This window comes from Bubalus bubalis, chromosome 2, assembly GCF_019923935.1.
Source record: "Bubalus bubalis isolate 160015118507 breed Murrah chromosome 2, NDDB_SH_1, whole genome shotgun sequence".
Classification (NCBI taxonomy): domain Eukaryota; kingdom Metazoa; phylum Chordata; class Mammalia; order Artiodactyla; family Bovidae; genus Bubalus; species Bubalus bubalis.
The window spans coordinates 141,262,161-141,279,904 of NC_059158.1; the positions used below are offsets into that span (position 1 = coordinate 141,262,161).

General features: G+C 41.8%; 1 protein-coding gene across 5 annotated transcripts in view; it reads left to right on the forward strand.

Moving 5' to 3' along the window:
- The window catches only part of AOX1 (aldehyde oxidase 1), a 69,938-nt gene that overhangs the window by 22,640 nt on the left and 29,554 nt on the right, over nt 1-17,744 (forward strand). For all 5 annotated transcript variants that reach the window (XM_045164413.1, XM_045164410.1, XM_045164408.1 and 2 more), the window contains 7 exons: nt 1,878-2,062; nt 3,395-3,557; nt 5,736-5,828; nt 9,845-10,014; nt 10,361-10,490; nt 12,946-13,068; nt 16,459-16,555. In XM_045164413.1, the coding sequence (XP_045020348.1) occupies nt 1,878-2,062; nt 3,395-3,557; nt 5,736-5,828; nt 9,845-10,014; nt 10,361-10,490; nt 12,946-13,068; nt 16,459-16,555 (961 nt within the window). The remainder of the gene's footprint in view (nt 1-1,877; nt 2,063-3,394; nt 3,558-5,735; nt 5,829-9,844; nt 10,015-10,360; nt 10,491-12,945; nt 13,069-16,458; nt 16,556-17,744) is intronic.

The following is a 17,744-nucleotide window of genomic DNA, read 5'->3' on the forward strand; positions in this document are numbered from 1 at the left end:
CTTTGTCACAAGTAAGACTGGAAACTATACCTCTACTTATACCTTGAGGTTTTGAGGAAGCTATGAATTTACAATAGAACTTAGTGGTAGGAAGAAGGGCTTTGGAGTCAGACTCAAGAGTGAATCCTAGTTCAGACCTACTGAATCAGTCTGAGCCTTGGATTCTCATCTGTAAATGGGAATGATTGAGCCTGCCTTGGAAAGTGTATGATTTTGCTGGCTAAGGCTGCAAAGAACCACAGCCTCAGTGGCATAACTACACTCTTCCTTCTGGAGGCCAGAAGTCTGATATCAAGGTGTTGGCAGTGTTGATTTTCTCTGAAGCTTCTCTCCTTGGCAAGCAGATAACTATCTTCTCTCTGTGTCTCCACATGGCTTTCCCTCTGTGTCTATGTCCAAATTTCCTCTTCTTATGACGACACCTCATTTATCTCATTTTTAACTTAATTGCCTCTTTAAAGACCCTAACTCCTAATACAGTCACATCCTGAGGAACTACTGGGAACTAAGACTTCAAGATGTCACTTTTGAGGGGACACGGTTCAGCTCAAGAGAGTGTGGCGAGCATCCGGTGAGGCAATGCATTCAAGCTGCCTAGTGCATAGTTGTCGCTCAGTGTGTTTCTACCAGTGCCACTTCACTTTTGCTTTTTTTTTAATTTTATTTTATTTGACTTTACAATATTGTATTGGTTTTGCCATATATCAAAATGAATCCGCCACAGGTGTACATGTGTTCCCCATCCTGAACCCTCCTCCCTCCTCCCTCCCCATACCATCCCTCTGGATCGTCCCAGTGCACCAGCCCCAAGCATCCAGTATCATGCATCGAACCTGGACCGGCAACTCGTTTCATATAAGATATTATACATATTTCAATGCTATTCTCCCAAATCAGCCCACCCTCTCCCTCTCCCACAGAGTCCAAAAGACTGTTCTATACATCAGTGTCTCTTTTGCTGTCTCATATACAGGGTTATTGTTACCATCTTTCTAAATTCCATATATATGTGTTAGTATACTGCTTACTTCACTCTGTATAATAGGCTCCAGTTTCATCCACCTCATTAGAACTGATTCAAATGTATTCTTTTTAATGGCTGAGTAATACTCCATTGTGTATATGAACTACAGCTTTCTTATCCATTCATGTGCTGATGGACATCTAGGTTGCTTCCATGTCCTGGCTATTATAAACAGTGCTGCGATGAACACTGGGGTACACGTGTCTCTTTCCCTTCTGGTTTCCTCAGTGTGTATACCCAGCAGTGGGATTGCTGGATCATAAGGCTGTTCTATTTCCAGTTTTTTAAGGAATCTCCACACTGTTCTCCGTAGTGGCTGTGCTAGTTTGCATTCCCACCAACAGTGTAAGAGGGTTCCCTTTTCTCCACACCCTCTCCAGCATTTATTGCTTATAGACTTTTGGATCGCAGCCATTCTGACTGGCGTGAAATGATACCTCATAGTGGTTTTGATTTGCATTTCTCTGATAATGAGTGATGTTGAGCATCTTTTCATGTGTTTGTTAGCCATCTGTATGTCTTTTTTGGAGAAATGTCTATTTAGTTCTTTGGCCCATTTTTTGATTGGGTCATTTATTTTTCTGGAATTGAGGTGTAGGAGTTGCTTGTATATTTTTGAGATTAGTTGTTTGTCAGCTGCTTCATTTGCTACTATTTTCTCCCATTCTGAAGGCTGTCTTTTCACCTTGCTTATAGTTTCCTTTGTTGTGCAGAAGCTTTTAAGTTTAATTAGGTCCCATTTGTTTATTTTTGCCTTTATTTCCAATATTCTGGGAGGTGGGTCATAGAGGATCCTGCTGTGATGTATGTCGGAGAGTGTTTTGCCTATGTTCTCCATCACTTTTGCTTTTAGTGGGAGTTCGTGTCAGCCTTCCGACAAGCCCAGCGGCAGCAGAATGCGCTCGCAATAGTTAATGCGGGAATGAGAGTGTGTTTTGGAAAAGGAGATGGCATCATCAGAGAGTTATCCATTGCATACGGAGGCGTTGGTCCAACCACCATCCTCGCAAAGAATTCCTGCCAGAAACTCATTGGAAGGTATGGAATCACGTCCTGAGATTCCAGGGAACCAAGTGGCTCTTTCTATGGTGACATGTAATTACAAGAAGAAAAATATTTACCGCCTTTCTGTTTAATGACTTGGAATTCTAACAAGATTTCATGATTATTTCCATGTGTCTTAGTGAATCCTGAAGTGGGCACCATATAGTGTGTGTGTGTGTGTGTGTGTGTGTGTGTGTGTACCCATCTCCCAATAGTATTGATATAGAGACACAGTAAACAAAATGAGTAAATCTGCATTCTTTATTGTGAGAGAATAATTTATCATTATGAAAGATTCATTATGGGAGTTTGTTTTTCAATAACTTGCTAAGTGTATTGCATACCTGGCTGTTTATTTCTACAGGTAATAACTTGACTATAGATATAGCCATTATTTCTTAAGCCTTCACTAGGTATTGATTACCATTTCAGAAGTAATAAACTAATGATTAAAACCATGATCTTGGTCAAGCCACACTGCCTGGGTTAGAATCTCATTTCAACTCCTATAAATTATGTGATCTCAGTCAGCTTACTTAATCTTACAGTACCACAGTTTCCTTATCTATCAAAGGGGAATAATCATATCTCATGCCTCATAGGGCATTTGAGAGGATTAAGTGGGTGAATACGTTGTTCTTGTTCAGTACCTCTGACTCTAGGACCCCATGGACTGCAGCACACCAGGCTTCCCTGTCCAGTCCTTCACTCTCTCCAGATATAAATACATATATATGAATACATGTCTCCCAGAATCAATACATGTAAGGTGCCTAAGTAAGTAAGTGTTAGTCACTCAGTCATGTCTGACTCTTTGTGACTCCACGGAGTGTATAGGCTTCTATGTTGATTGAATTCTCCAGGCAAGGATACTGGAGTAAGTTGCCATTCCTGTCTCTAGGGGATCTTCCCAACCGAGGCATCGAACCCAAGTCTTCTGCATTGCAGGCAGACTTTCTACAGACTGAGCCATCAGTAAGCCCCAGAAAACAGAATTAAAACAACCTAGCATGCAGTCAACATTCTAGTGATATAAAGGGCAGTTACTCCTGGGTTGAGGACTTAACACAAGTTGTCATTTCTTTCTCATGACCATTCCAGGAGGTAAATTCTACCATGATTGCCCTTTTACAGGTGATGAAGTGGTGTGCCCAGGTCAGACACCCTGAGAATGGTGGACTGTGATTTGAACTTGGATTGCCTGACTCTGGAGCTTGTACTGTTTTTTTTTTTTCCATTAAATTGTCACTCTTTGTCTTACCTGTTAGCTGAGCTTGTGGGGTAGTGAGTCCTGTTGGGCTAGGAATCCTCTTTTGAACCTCACAGGCCCTGGGATGAAGAGATGCTGGATGCAGCTTGCAGGCTGATTCTGGACGAAGTCTCCCTCCCAGGCTCAGCCCCAGGTGGGAGGGTGGAGTTCAAGAGGACCCTCATCGTCAGCTTCCTGTTCAAGTTCTACCTGGAAGTGTCACAGATTTTGAAGGGGATGGTAAGTGGAACTGACCACATGTTCACTTTCCCAGGCCTGGGGGCCTCTGAGAATGCCCAAAGCAGGAAAGGCAGCAACTCCTGCCAAAAAGCTATCGAATAGAGTAGAAAAGACAACCCACATCAGAAACTCACGGGCTTGCAGGGCATATGGCAGGCCATCTGTTGATGGGGTGTGTGCTTGGGGAAAAATTGCAAGTCAAGCACAGAGTTGTGTGGGATCTGATTTAGCACCACTCACTTATTTTTCTGACCTGTTGTGTGTCTCGATGGTGTTCAGAGAACTTGTTACTGGTTTGAACATATTTTCCCTCAGAAAAGCGTTTCTTCCACTTGCTGAGGTTTACCTTTGTATGTTTGGCTTTCTTCTCTGGGTTCAACTTTGTTTCTCTCACTTGTAAGATGGTGATGGAAGCCTCTCCATAAGGTTACTGAGAAATGGATTATCATAGGAAAAGGCTTCCTATGGTCCCTAATACTTCAGAGAACCATGGTGAAGACTGCCTAATAATCATAGTCGTAATCATCCGGGCATTCTTGCACCTGGTCTCCCTTATGACAAACAATTAAAGTTCACAAGACTGTTGACTAGGAAGGACACAACAAAAAAATATTTATCTCAGAATAAATTTACTGTACCCAAAGGGAACTTGAACCATGTTGATCACATTAATCCTAAACAAGCCCAGCTAACAGGTAAGACAAAGAGTGACAGTTTAATGAAAGATAAGATCACTGTGCTTTTCCTTGAAATTATTAGCATTGTTCATGGCTTCTGATCTAGTTTGGTCTGGTGGCAAGACCAAACTAGATCAGAAGCCATGAACAATCCTCATGTGGTATAGAAATTAGTATGTATGATAAAAAAATAAGTATGTGTGATCATAAAAGAGTATGATCACTTTAAATTAGAGACATGGAGTTCTCTCTTATCATTGCTTCTGTAGGTATCTTCTCATTATACATGAGTAGAACAAAAAACCAGAACAGTCGTATCAAAGTTTTCAGAATAGAAGCTTGAAATCATATATAAGTGACTTATTGTCACCAGGTTATCCAAAGAGAGAAAATAAAGCCAACTCCTTCAATTAATAGTAAAGCAATATAATTTATTGAATGAATCCAATGATATAAATTACAACTTCCATCTTATAGTCTTTTACCTTCAATTCAATTTCCTCTGTTAATATTGCTCTACTATTCAAAAGAATAGGCTTTGTTGGCTTTAATTTTCTCTTAAAAAATTTATATTGTAAAAAATAGCCATTAGGTGGTACAGATGAACTTACTTGCAAAACAGAAATGGAGATACACAAACTTATGGGTACAAAGAGGGGAAGGGAAAATGGGATGAATTGGGAGATTGGGATTGACATATACACAATACTATGTATAAAATGGATAACTAATGAGAACCTACTGTATAGCATAGAAAACTCTACTCAGTGCTCTGTGATGACCTGTAAGGGAAGGAAAACCAAAAAAGACGAGATTTCTGAATATGTATGGATGATTCACTTTGCTGTACAATAGAAACTAACACAACATTATAAAGAAGTATACTCCCAAAAAATTAATTTAAAAAATAAAAGAAAAAAGAACCATTAGGTGCACTGTTTAAAATCTTGTGAAAGGATGAAATGACCCAGGTTTACTCAACTCTAGGAAGTGTTCCTCCTAGGGCCCTAGAATGCTTCCTGTGGGAGACTGTGGCAGAGAGGCAGCCCCAGCATCTTCCCTCCTTCCTGGTTGCCCAGGGGATACAGAACAGAGTTTGATACTTGTTAGCAATGGTGCACCTTTGCTCTGACCTTTTCCTGGTTTAAATCCTCTCTTCCTTTCCAACTATTTACTTAGCTTCTACCTTCCTGTTTTATTGGTTTGTAAGTCCTCAAATCGTTTAGGAAGGCATGTGAAAGAATCCTAAGAAACATAAAGATATTGGGAGTCAGTAATCTACTGTACTCACTTAGCTCTTCATAAAACATTGTCCTATGAATGGATCTTCCAGAGGTGTGTCCTGGAGGTCAGGGAGAACCCTGCTTGTACTTCCAGGATTCTGAATTAAGCAAGTGCTTAAAAAAGGTTAAACTTCACAGCAGAGCTAAGAACCATGCTAGCCTCTCTCCCAACACCATTCTGGCATATTTTAAATATCTACAATGGTTCTACTTTTCAGGACCCTGTTCACTATCCTAGCCTTGCAAGCAAGTATGAGAGTGCTTTAGAAGATCTTCATTCCAGACATTACTGGAGTACATTAAAGTACCAGGTTAGTGATTTTCTTTTTCTTTTTTTTTTAAATTCAAAAGACCCAGGCTAAAGCTTCTTTACGTGGACATCCCACTTACCTCTCAGTGATTCTCATGACTTTTTAGCCTGAACTCCCCTTCTGGTGAAACTACAGCCTACTTAGTGTTGATTAGAACTTCAAAATCAGTGAAGGATTGTGATTAATAATTAAGCTAGCAATGGTTATTTTTTTAAATGTCTGTTTTGAACTTGAAGAGTTCAAATGTTTTTGTTCTGTGGCTTTGTACCACTGATATGAACAAGCTGCCTAGTCTTCCACATGCCCTTGCCCTTGCCCTTGGCCCTGTATCAGGGCTGTGGGCTGCTTTGATTTTATTCACAGAGCCCTTGGAGGCTGATGAAAATGCAGTAATGCTTTTTGAACGAGCTGCTGGGTTATTTTGTTTGAATGTGGTGATCCTTTGTTCTCCCAATCTCCCTTCTCTAAGTGTTTTCTCTGTGAATTAGAGTTTTAGAGCTGAATCAAGCATGAGTTCTAAGAGTTAATTTCAGGCTCTCCTAATGAACGCTTTTAGAACAGAATTTCTCATAACCTTCAAATGGAATTTTCAGCTACAATGTCGTAAGAGTATCACCTGAAGTCATCCTTTTGGTCAACTGGATAAGATCACTGTGCTTTTCCTTGAAATAATTAGCAAGAAACTTTACCTTGAAGGTTTTATTAAGTGAAGAACATGAAAAGGCTTTTAAAAGATTCTTTTTCAATAGATTCAGTTCATTGGATCTATCGTTGGACTTAGTTATAAAACTTTGCAGTATGTTGTAATGAACAATGAAGTTGATGTATACCTCTTCAGTTTTTAGGTTCAATATGTTCAAAAGTCAAATACACCAAACTCCATTGAAAGTGTTGAAAGTGATCATTTTGAAAGTCAAAAATAGCTTCCCTTTTCCCCAGTGTAAAATACAGTTACTGCAATGTTTGGCTTATAAACACTTTAACATTGCCTTGACCATGGAATAAACTTCAACAACCACAGGAAAAACAACAAATGAATGGGCTTTTAAAATCATTCGGAGAAAAGTGATAATCATCACATAGCTTGTTATTATAGATTGCAAGACCAAGTTTTGGAAGTAGTGTATTTCTCACACAGATGTTTTGATTTTGTTTTTGTTTTTTTTCTGGGTTTTCACACACACAAATACCCACTTTTCTAGAGGAACTTCAGCACTGATGACCAGCATTTTTTTTTTCTCCAAATCAGAGATCACCTGTTAGAGGTGACAGCGTTCTTTCCTCCGTGGTGTCTTTAGCTGTATAACAAGCACAAGCAAGGAATCAAATACACACTCTTTCATTAGTAGAGTCATTACAACTGGCTTTTAAAGAAGTGTTACATCTTAATCAATTTCATATTTATATAATATGTTCATATTGACTGAATATGTAAAATGTTCTCTCATTTTCCCCCTTCCTCTACATTTGTGACCTACTAGAGTCGGATACGACTGAGCGTCTTCACTTTCACTTTTCACTTGCATGCATTGGAGAAGGAAATGGCAACCCACTCCAGTGTTCTTGCCTGGAGAATCCCAGGGATGGGGGAGCCTCGTGGGCTGCCGTCTATGGGGTTGCACACGAGTCGGACACGACTGAAGTGGCTTAGCAGCCACCTTTAGTTAATGGTACTTAGGCCAAGTTCTAAATTATTTTTATTCATAATCTTCTGCTTTCTAGTTTATATAAAGTCAGAATGAACACACACACACACAAAAGCTCAGCTAATACTAATTTTTTGTGCCTTGTATTGTAGTAACTACGAAATTGAAGTTTACATTTAAGTGAAACAAATACGGACTTTAAAACAATAAATGTTAATCAGTAAACGTATATTTTGCTGCAAAACAGTACATTTTATATGAAATAGGAACGAGTTCAGAGCATCCAGGGCTTCCCAGGTGGCACTAGTGGTAAAGAATCCACCTGCCACTGAAGGAGACTCAGGAAATGTGAGTTTCAATCCCTGGGTCGGGAAGATCCCCTGGAGAAGGGAATAGCAACCTACTCCAGGATTCTTGCCTGGAAAATCCCATGGACAGAAGAGCTTGGAGGGCTACCATCCCTGGGGTCGCCAAGAGTCAGACAAGACTGAGCACACACACACCACTCTAGGTGGTAGCGAACATCTCATTTATTGTCAATATGCAACGTGTAAGCTTTCTCAACTGCACATTCTGGGACTCAAATACGAAAGTATGTACTTGTAGAAAATTTCCCATGCGTGCATGCGAGTTGCTTCTGTCGTGTCTGCCTCTTTGGACCCTACAGACTATAGCCCCCCAGACTCCTCTGTCCAAGGGATTCTCCAGGCAAGCATACTGGAATGGGTTGCCATGCCCTTCTCCAGGGGATCTTCCCAGCCCAGGGACTGAACCCTCATCCCTTCCGTCTCCTGCATTGGCAGGCAGGTTGTCTACCACTAGTGCCACCTGCCTTAAATGATACTGATTTAGAAACAGCTTCCATGGCTTCTTTTCCCCCCAGGAAAGGTCTTGACCAGTAGGTGTTCTGTTGGTGACTGTTCTGTCTTCCCTCCTGCCATGTGCTGCAATCACTGTGAGCCTCATCTCAGAGAGAGTCCCTGCCCCAACCAGGCTTGAGCTGACCCCGTGAACAGCAGTGTAGGGCAGCAGGTGGGATGGGCAAGAGAGGCCTTTAGCTCCTTTAGCTCTCTCTGGGCCTCACCTGGGCTGACCAACCTTGGGCCCAAGTCTTCTCGAGCAAAGGCTCTGGGCATCTGGCCTCAGCCCTGGTGCCGGATGAAAGACTGATCCAGTGAAGTGTGGATGGGATGGCTCAGCACTGCATCACAGGGCAGAACTCCAGGCCTCAGAGCCGCCTTCTCCTTTCAGAGAGTAGCCTTTAGATGGTGGCTGCTTGACTGGCCATTTTCCTGGAATTTCCACCTCCCACCGTTCCATCAGCAGCACCTGTGGCAACTTTAGCCTTGCCCCTAGTATCTGAACTTGTTCTCTTGTAGCTGTTGTTTAGTTGCTCGGTTGTGTCCGACTCTTTTCTGATCCCATGAACTGTAGCACTCCAGGCTTCTTCTGTCCATGGGATTTCCCAGGCAAGAATCCTGGAGTGAATTGCCCTTTTCTTTTCCAGGGCATCTTCCCTACCCAGGGATCGAACCTAGGTCTCCTGCAATGCAGGTGGATTCTTTACCACTGAGCCACTAGGGAATGTCTCTTAATTCTTCTTTCTTCATACCTCCCATCTTCTTCTTCCAATAAGCAACCAAGAAAGCTAACAATTCTCTCATATTTGGAATACTGGAGGAGATGTTGTATTTCTTAATTTCATTTTGGTTAATGAAACACATGTAAGGTATTTATGGTAGCACAAGGTATTTATAAAGACAGTGGCAAGACATTTTACTCCATGGGTCTCTAAGAAATAGTAACATGAATGAATCATTACTCAAAATGCAGCTTTCTGTGTCTTCATTCTTTATCAGGATTGTCTAAGTGATGAGTCTTACCATTGGTAAGACTTCCTCACTCAAAATAGAAAATAAGAAAAGCACTTGTGATTGAATGCGCTTGATATTTTCTACAACCATGATAATTAGGCTTTTCTGCAAATAGTACACGTCACATGCCTAGCTACAAGAGTCAGATAATTTTGATAACGAAAGTTAAGGATATACATGAGCGTTTGTAAAAAGATGTAATTTTATATAATCAAGAAGAAAGATTTATATTCATTTACTTACACAAATAGATCCTGTGTTAAAGATATTTGTGGTCTATATTCAAAATAGTGGGGGAAAAAAATAAGTGGGGGGAAAAATAACACCATGGCTACACATCCCAGTTTGCCTACTGAATGACTGAAATAAGTTTACTGTCCTGGTGTTATTAATAGTGATGTTTTTATTTTCATAAGTGTTCTGGCTTGAATGTAAATTACGTAGAGTTGTGCATAATATGATTATAAAAATGATATATTGGTTATCGATTAAACAGAAGGCAGACCTAAAGCAGCTTTCTCAAGACCCAGTTGGCCATCCCATCATGCACCTGTCTGGTATTAAGCATGCCACAGGCGAAGCCATCTACTGTGATGACATGCCTGTGGTGGACCGGGAACTGTTCTTGACTTTTGTAACAAGTTCAAGAGCTCACGCTAAGATTGTGTAAGTGATCAAGTTTTTATCCAACAAACAATAAAGATTGCTTTTGGGGGATAAGTCATGTTAGTGAAAAGTAATTGTCTGAAGAGGATAAGCTATTTGTTGGCAATGTCCAATGTAGATTTGAAGTGAAATGGGGTTGAAGTGTAGGATTTACTACAATTTGTCTCTCCATAGAAAAACGTCATTGTCCCAGAAATTCTTTCTCGATTGTGTGGCATAGAACTATGTTAAGGTTTTGGGGCATATCTTCCCTCTCTTGTATCTTATTCTCTGATGGCACATTCTCCCATGGCCTGCAGGCTGTGGGGCTCCTCTGAGTAGCTCTGTTCTGTGTGTTCTTGTCTAGGTCTATGGATGTCTCTGCAGCTCTCAGCCTGCCTGGGGTGGTAGACATCCTGACTGGGGAACATCTTCCACGCATCACCACCACCTGTGGCTTTTTAACTGACGCTGATCAACTTCTGTCAACAGATGAGGTACTGCATTTTTGCTTTCTGTTTTAAAGGTAACTTCCTCAGGGACTTCCCTAGTGGTCCGGTGATTAAAACTCCAAGTCTCCATTGTAGGGCGTGTGAGTGCAGCCCCTTACCGGGAACCTAAGATTCCACTTGCCTCTCGGTGTGGCCAAAAAAAAAAAAGTAACTTCCTCAGTTATCGGCACTTCATATTTTCTTAAAGATAGCATTGAATTTGGCACATCGTAAAGGATTCCAATATTCTTTGAATGCTTATTATAAATCACTATACTTTTTTTTTTAATTTTATTTTATTTTTAAACTTTACATAACTGTATTAGTTTTGCCAAATATACTTTAATAGTGAATTAGTTCAAAAACGTTCATATTCCACATAAGTAAGGAAGTTGGCTAGTTATATAAAAGACACTTGAGTGTTTCATCTTTTTTCCTAATGGTGGTAAGATCATGTGCTGCTTTCATACTTAGGAAAGGATAAATGAGAGGAGAATAATGAGAACTTTTATTTGCTGATCCTTTCCCTGAGAATCCTTGCTATGGTTCCAGTCTCAGTGTGTCCAACGTCCAAGTTCAAGTGATATCCCCACTATGAAGCCTTTCCTATCCTTTAACCCAGGAGTTCTCTCCCTGTCTGAACTCACCCTGACTAATTCATTCATACACTGTGTATTCAACAGGCATCTTTTAAGTGAGCACCTGATGGAGGTGAGCAAGACCCGTGTGGTCCTTGTCCTCGCAGAACTTAAGGAGAAGGCAAAGTGAACCTATATTTACACTTTCTACCCTGTACTGAGCTTATTTATTTCAATGTCTTATCTATTTCCCCTACCTGGTAAAATGTCTGGAGTGAGAGCCCATGTCTGATTCATCTGTAGATTTCACGCTGCTTCCTGCAAAGCAGGGTGAATAAGCAGAAGAACAGCGATAGCACTATTGCCACCTGAAAGTGTCAAATGATAAAAAACGTTGACTACTGTATCTGAAGTCATGAGGAAATGCAGCCAGGGCAGTGTCCAGAAGGTTTTCTGCTTAACTTCCATTCAGTGTTCACCCAAAAGAGCTTCATCATTTGGAAGAGTCTCTGCTGCTGGCTCTCGCTAGGAGGCTTAGTTGATAAAAATGAAAGTTTGGTGACTGAGTGTCTGAAGTCAAGGTTGCACTCTCCCAAGGCAGGGCTGTATGGTCCTGGAAGACGATGAGAACTCTGGCTTTGCATAAATGTTAACTAGACAAGCAAAGCCATCTTGGGCCACACGATAGCACAACTCCCTGAGGTGTGGGGACATTGACTTTGAGCATCTCAGGGGCGTGCTTGTGTACCAGGTCATGCGGCAAACCCCATGTGTGTGGAGAGCAGAGAGCAGAGCCATTGTGAATGATTGTCTCTGTTGGTTTCATCCCGATTTTAACATTTGTCCTTATCATGCTATATCTTTAAAAAATCATTTCATGGCAGAAATGTTAAACACACACAAAAGTAGAGTACAATGAATCCCCATAAACCCATCATCCAGCTTCAACAATGATTAACATCTGCAATTCTTGTTTCATTCATCTACCCACTGACCCCACCCACCTACACCCAACAAATACATGTGTGTGTGTGTGTGTGTGTGTGTGCGCGTGCCTGTGCCTGGATTTAACTCTTTTTTACTACCATTTTTATCTGGTGATAAAACTACTATATGCTTACTGTAGAAAAGTCCTAATAATCTAATGTCAATCTGAAAAATGAGTGATTATGTTTTGATTTGGATCACAATAAAAGGTGGGAAAGAGAGTCCAGTGGTCCCATGACTTCTTCCAGTCCTGACTATTTTGCTTTTCTAGAGCCTTGGTTTTGTGTTTCGCCATCCACTTTCTGCCCTGGTCCCTGGGTGAACTCCGTAGGCCATCTGTGTACCCCACCTGTAGGTGAAGTGGTGACTGCTCCCAACTCACTCGTGGCTCCTACAATCATGTCTCTCCCTGAAAAAGCCTGTGCTCCTCAGTTCAGGGCAGAGACCACTGTCCCCTTCCTCCTTCCTCTCTGGCTGAGATGGTCTTGACCTTCTGGTCCTTCCTGTCATGAAGGCAGAAGTCTCCTCTCAGAATGGCCCTGTTCGCAGTGTGGCAGCCCCAGGTCAAGCCATGGGCCTGACTCTCCTAGGCCAGATCCTCAGATCCTCAAAGCCTGAGTCTGCTCTACGTGAGGCAGCATCACACCAGTCCCTCTTCAGCCGCCGCTGCCAATGATGGAGCAAGAAGTCCTCACTCTCCCAGTGCAGAGACTTCCCAGAGGTCAGCAGGGCAACTCGGACAAATTGACTTCTCTACAGAAGCCTTCCTTAACCACGGCACTGCGGTGAAGTCCACTGTGTGTCTAGCTCTGTGCTGGCAGGAGGAGGAAGATGAACAGAAGGAAAGGACCTGCTGCCTGCCCTCCTTGGAACTAGAAGTCTCTTCTGTATTGCAGGTGTTTTGTGTGGGTCAGCTTGTCTGCGCCGTGATAGCTGATTCTGAGGTCCAGGCAAAGCGAGCTGCTCAGCGAGTGAAGATTGTCTACCAAGATTTGGAGCCGCTGATCCTAACCATTGAGGTAATGAGTTCAAGGGTGGGGCCAGAAGAGCATATTCAAGTGGTGTATCACTTAAAATGCCAGAAACAGGAAAAAAAATCTGACTCAAAGTGGCTTCCAAAACACAGGGGCTTTGTTTTTCCTCCAACTCTATCACTATTAGCAAGGAAGCTGGTCTTCTGAATCTCCTCCTTGCTCCCCATGGTCCAGGCTTTATCTCCTGTGGTCATAGGATGGCAGAGAGAACACCACCGACTCAGCAGCCCACGAGTCCTGGGACCCAGCGTCATCAGGCATTTAGGTCACATGTCCCTCTCTGGATTCATGACAGGCAAGAGCTGTTGGTTACTGCTGGAGGGTCAGATTTCTTTGAGGTTCATGGGCTGTATGGGGAGTGATGGAGACCTCAACAGAAATCTGAGCACTGTTTGGAAGGGGCAGGTGGAAAGAATGCCACATGGGCACCCAGCAATGTCCAGGAGAGGGGGCACACCCAGGGCTCCATATCCACCTTCACCGGGACTCTTTTAGGTACATAGTGAAAACCAACAAGAAGCTCCATGAAGCATATACTGTGACCCTAGCTTTAGATCTTTTAATGCATATCTAAAGTAAGTATGAGAAACAGACCCTGTGATGCCTACAGCTATTTTGGCAACTTGAACAAATTGGGGAACTGCATTTCCTATCCTGTTTCTTAAAAAAAATTTTGAACTATATAAAGGTTTTCAGACTCATCTCCATGAAATAATATGAGTATTCTTCTGCATGTATTTCATTGGTTCTTGTCATTTACAAAGTAATAAAAGCATGAAAGTTGGGAAAACAGCATGAGTAGATTAGATTCAGCACACAGAGACCGGATGTCATCTGGGAATACAATATTATCTCCAGGACATAATGAATAAATTGTTCTCTAGGTGACTATCATGCTCTGAGGCAGAAAATAAGGAAATGAGTCGGGCAAGATTAGTGTCTCCAGGAGAACTTGGCCTTGGGTATATTTCCTATCATGCTGCTTTATGCCAAGGAACATAGAGTTTGTTTCTGGACAGTGTCCTCAGTGTTTTGAAATTTAAAAAGAATCGTGTCAAGGAAACAAAAATAAAAAAGTTTAGTTGGAGTCAAAGAGTGATTAGGCTTTCCAAATTTTCCTGGCTAGTTTCAAATTCATTCTGTTTCCATCTTAAGCAATTTTCATTCATACATTGCCTCATATACTTGCTGACTTTATACATTCCTTCCCCAACATTTTGTTTTAGAGTTTGAATTCTTCGTAAGAATTTATTTGCATAATATTTTATCAAAAATTTTGTTTGTAATTCTTTGCCAAATTCCAGTGACTAAGTATTTTCCCTGCCCCACACTCTGCTTTCCAGCCAAATAAAATTCCAAAAGCAAACAGACACCACTCTCTTCCCACCCCCACCTCCACCTCCACCCCTAACTTGGACCAGCATAGCTTGAATTGTCTGCCAAAGAATCCCAATATCAAATACCAAGCTTTGACATCGCGGAGAAGAAATACCTCATGTTTCTATCAAAGGTTAAGCTCTCCAAGATCAATCAACTAGATCAAGAAGAGTTAATCCAAGTGTATAGCAAGGAAATATGCCTTGTTCCTTGCATATTAAAGTTCTTTTGATCACTTTCCTGACCAAGAAATATTCAGGAAATTGTCTCTGAGTTACTCAAAGAGCGAGCAGCAAAGGGCTAAACTCCAAGGAAAAAAATAAAAAAAGAAAACTGGATGTATGAAACTTAACTTCTGTTTTGAACCTGGAATATCTGAGTCTTAGATTAATAAAAGATCGTAGGCTTTCTTATACAGCAGACACTAATACAACGTTGTAAAGCAATTATACTCCAATGAAAAAAAAGAAAATCATATGAATTGATTCCAGTAGGAAATATGTTATCAATTAAAATAGGATAAAAATAAATGGATCTCCATCACTATCACTCATGTTTAACCTAGCTTATGCTTTTTTAAATTTTTAATAGCTTGATGGGGAAATGCTATCAAAACTCTTGGCCCCAAGAGTCAGGCTGATAACCATGGTGAGAAAGCTGTGCTGCCAACCAGAATCTCTTATCAGTCGTCACAGTCAACAACGTGACCATAGCTAACACCCAGAGCTCTCTGTGTGACTACCTGGTTCCAAACAGGTTTCCTACCTAAGTCACTAAACACTCACAACAATCCTATGAGGTAAAAGCTGGTATTCTCCCCATTCTGATGCAGAAACTGAAAGGCTGAGTTACCCAAAGTCACACAGTTAATCAACAATAGAAGCAATCAACAAACACTCGATCAAAGACCCTGGGCCTCGTGGTAGTAGAAACAAACCAACCCACTTTTTGAATGGAGGAAATGGCAGGATTACAACAGCATATCCATAAGGTATCAATAGGTCTAGACACTTACTGTTGGCCCAAGGGAACCAAAGTTGGGAGAATCCCTAGCTGCCACCAGGCTGGCATTTCATAGATGGACAATCATCTATTGTAGAAATACTCCCAGGAGCTGACATGTCACATTTGCCAAGGACCAAGGGATTACAGCAAGATGAATTCCCAAGGATAGGTAGGAAAACCAACCTAGATTTTTTAGCTGCATCCCTGATAATGTGTACTTACTCTTACAGTCCTTCACTAGGTACTCAAGGGAAGCCATTAGGAACCAGTATATAAGTGGATTTGTGGTACCCACTCTAGACTTGGAATCTTACTTCCAGGGCTGGAAGTCCAAAGTGCAAATGCTGGACTCATTCCCCCAAAGGAGAAGCTTGGGACCGGCAGTCAAGGCCATCATGTCCTTATCACTAGAGTGTCTTCAGGTAGCATTAACAGAACATTCGTTATATACCATGTAAGCTCATTCATGCCTCATTTCATTTTATTCTTTTCACAACCCTATTGGAACTGTGTGTACAACTCTACCTTCATTTTACCAATGAGGCTCAAAGAGGTGAAGTGATAGACCCACAGTCAAATAGCTAGTACATCAGAAGATGGACACAACTCCAACTGGGTCCAGAGCCCAAGATCTGAGTCCCTGTGCCTTGTTACCCTGGCTGCATAACATGGGCTGTGGAATGAAGAGAATAATTGGCCTGGAAACAGTTCCACCACTTGGTGCTAGGTGTTTTCTAAGCAGTTTTTTTTGTTTTTTGTTTTTTGTTTGTTTGTTTGTTTTTGACTCAATGAGGACATTTGCATTTGCTCCATGGAGAGTCTTTCTGCAGCATGGTTCTTAACCCAGCCCATGGGGTCCTGATGAGGGTGCATGATGAGGGTGCCTGTGATGCCAGAGCAAGAGAAGCACTGCCCAGACTCAGATGATCCAGCACCACATGTGGCTGCTGCTGTGGGGCTGATGGGGGGCTCACTTTTCTGTTCTCCTTCTAGGAAGCTATACAAAACAAGTCCTTCTTTGAGCGAGAGAGGAAACTGGAGACTGGAAATGTGGATGAAGCATTTAAAATGGTGGACCAAATTCTTGAAGGTAAAACTATCTTTAACAAATGATGAGAGAGGAAGCAGTCGTGGGTCTCCCTTGCCATGGCTCCAGGAGTTAGTTATACAGATGGTGTCTGCTTTCCCACAGGTCAGGAAACTGAGGCTCAGAGTGGTTAAGGAGCAGGACCACAGTCATGTTAGACAGCAGCCACTGCTGCTGCTACTAGGCACGTTAGACAGCAGGCACCATGAAGCGCTGTGGATTGATAGCTTTCACAAGGATTTCCAAAGTCCATGTTTCTTTCTCTGTCATCCTTTCCGATTTCTCCTTCACCCCTCTCCATCTCTGCTTTCTCCTTCCTTTCCTCTCTCCCTCCTTGTCCCCTTCCCCTACTTCCTTGCAAACTTCCTTTCATTACATACGCTGCTGCTAAGTCGCTTCAGTCGTGTCCGACTCTGTGCGACCCCATAGACGGCCTCCCACCAGGCTCTGCCGTCCCTGGGATTCCCCAGGCAAGAACACTGGAGTGGGTTGCCATTTCCTTCTCCAATGCATGAAAGTGAAAAGTGAAAGTGAAGTCGCTCAGTCGTGTCCAACTCTTAGCAACCTCATAGACTGCAGCCTACCAGGCTCCTCTGTCCATGGGATTTTCCAGGCAAGAGTACTGAAGTGGGGTGCCATTCCCTCTTGGAAAATAGTTGACTTGAGCTTTCCAACAAAATTCTTGTAACTTTTTGTTTTGAAATCGTTTTAAATTTCAGGAAAGGTGCAGAAACATTAGAGAAACTCCTAATTATCCTTTACTCAGATTCCCCAATAAACATTTCACTACACCTGCTTTATTGTTCTGTATGTGTGTGTATATCTCTCTGCCTCTGTCTCTGCCTGTCTGTCTCTGTATGTATGTATATTCCTGTGCCCCTTGGAATTCTGGAGTTGGAAGATCCAGGGCAGCCTAGGAATCTGTTTTTCACCAATGTTAACAGGGCTCTAGGTGATTCTTAGGATTAGTAAAATCTGGCAAACACTCAATGGTGAGTTTATTTTGTGGGAGAGAAGGAAGGAGCATTTCTGCACAGAGAGGCCATGCTGAGAGTATCTTAGAAATACCGATATGGACAGCAGTTCCTCCACTTGCTCCATAATATGTCCATGCACTCTTTGTTCCATTATATGTTTCTGTGTGAGAATTCGATTATTGTGTTTGTCCTTGACATATTATTTAATTATTTCA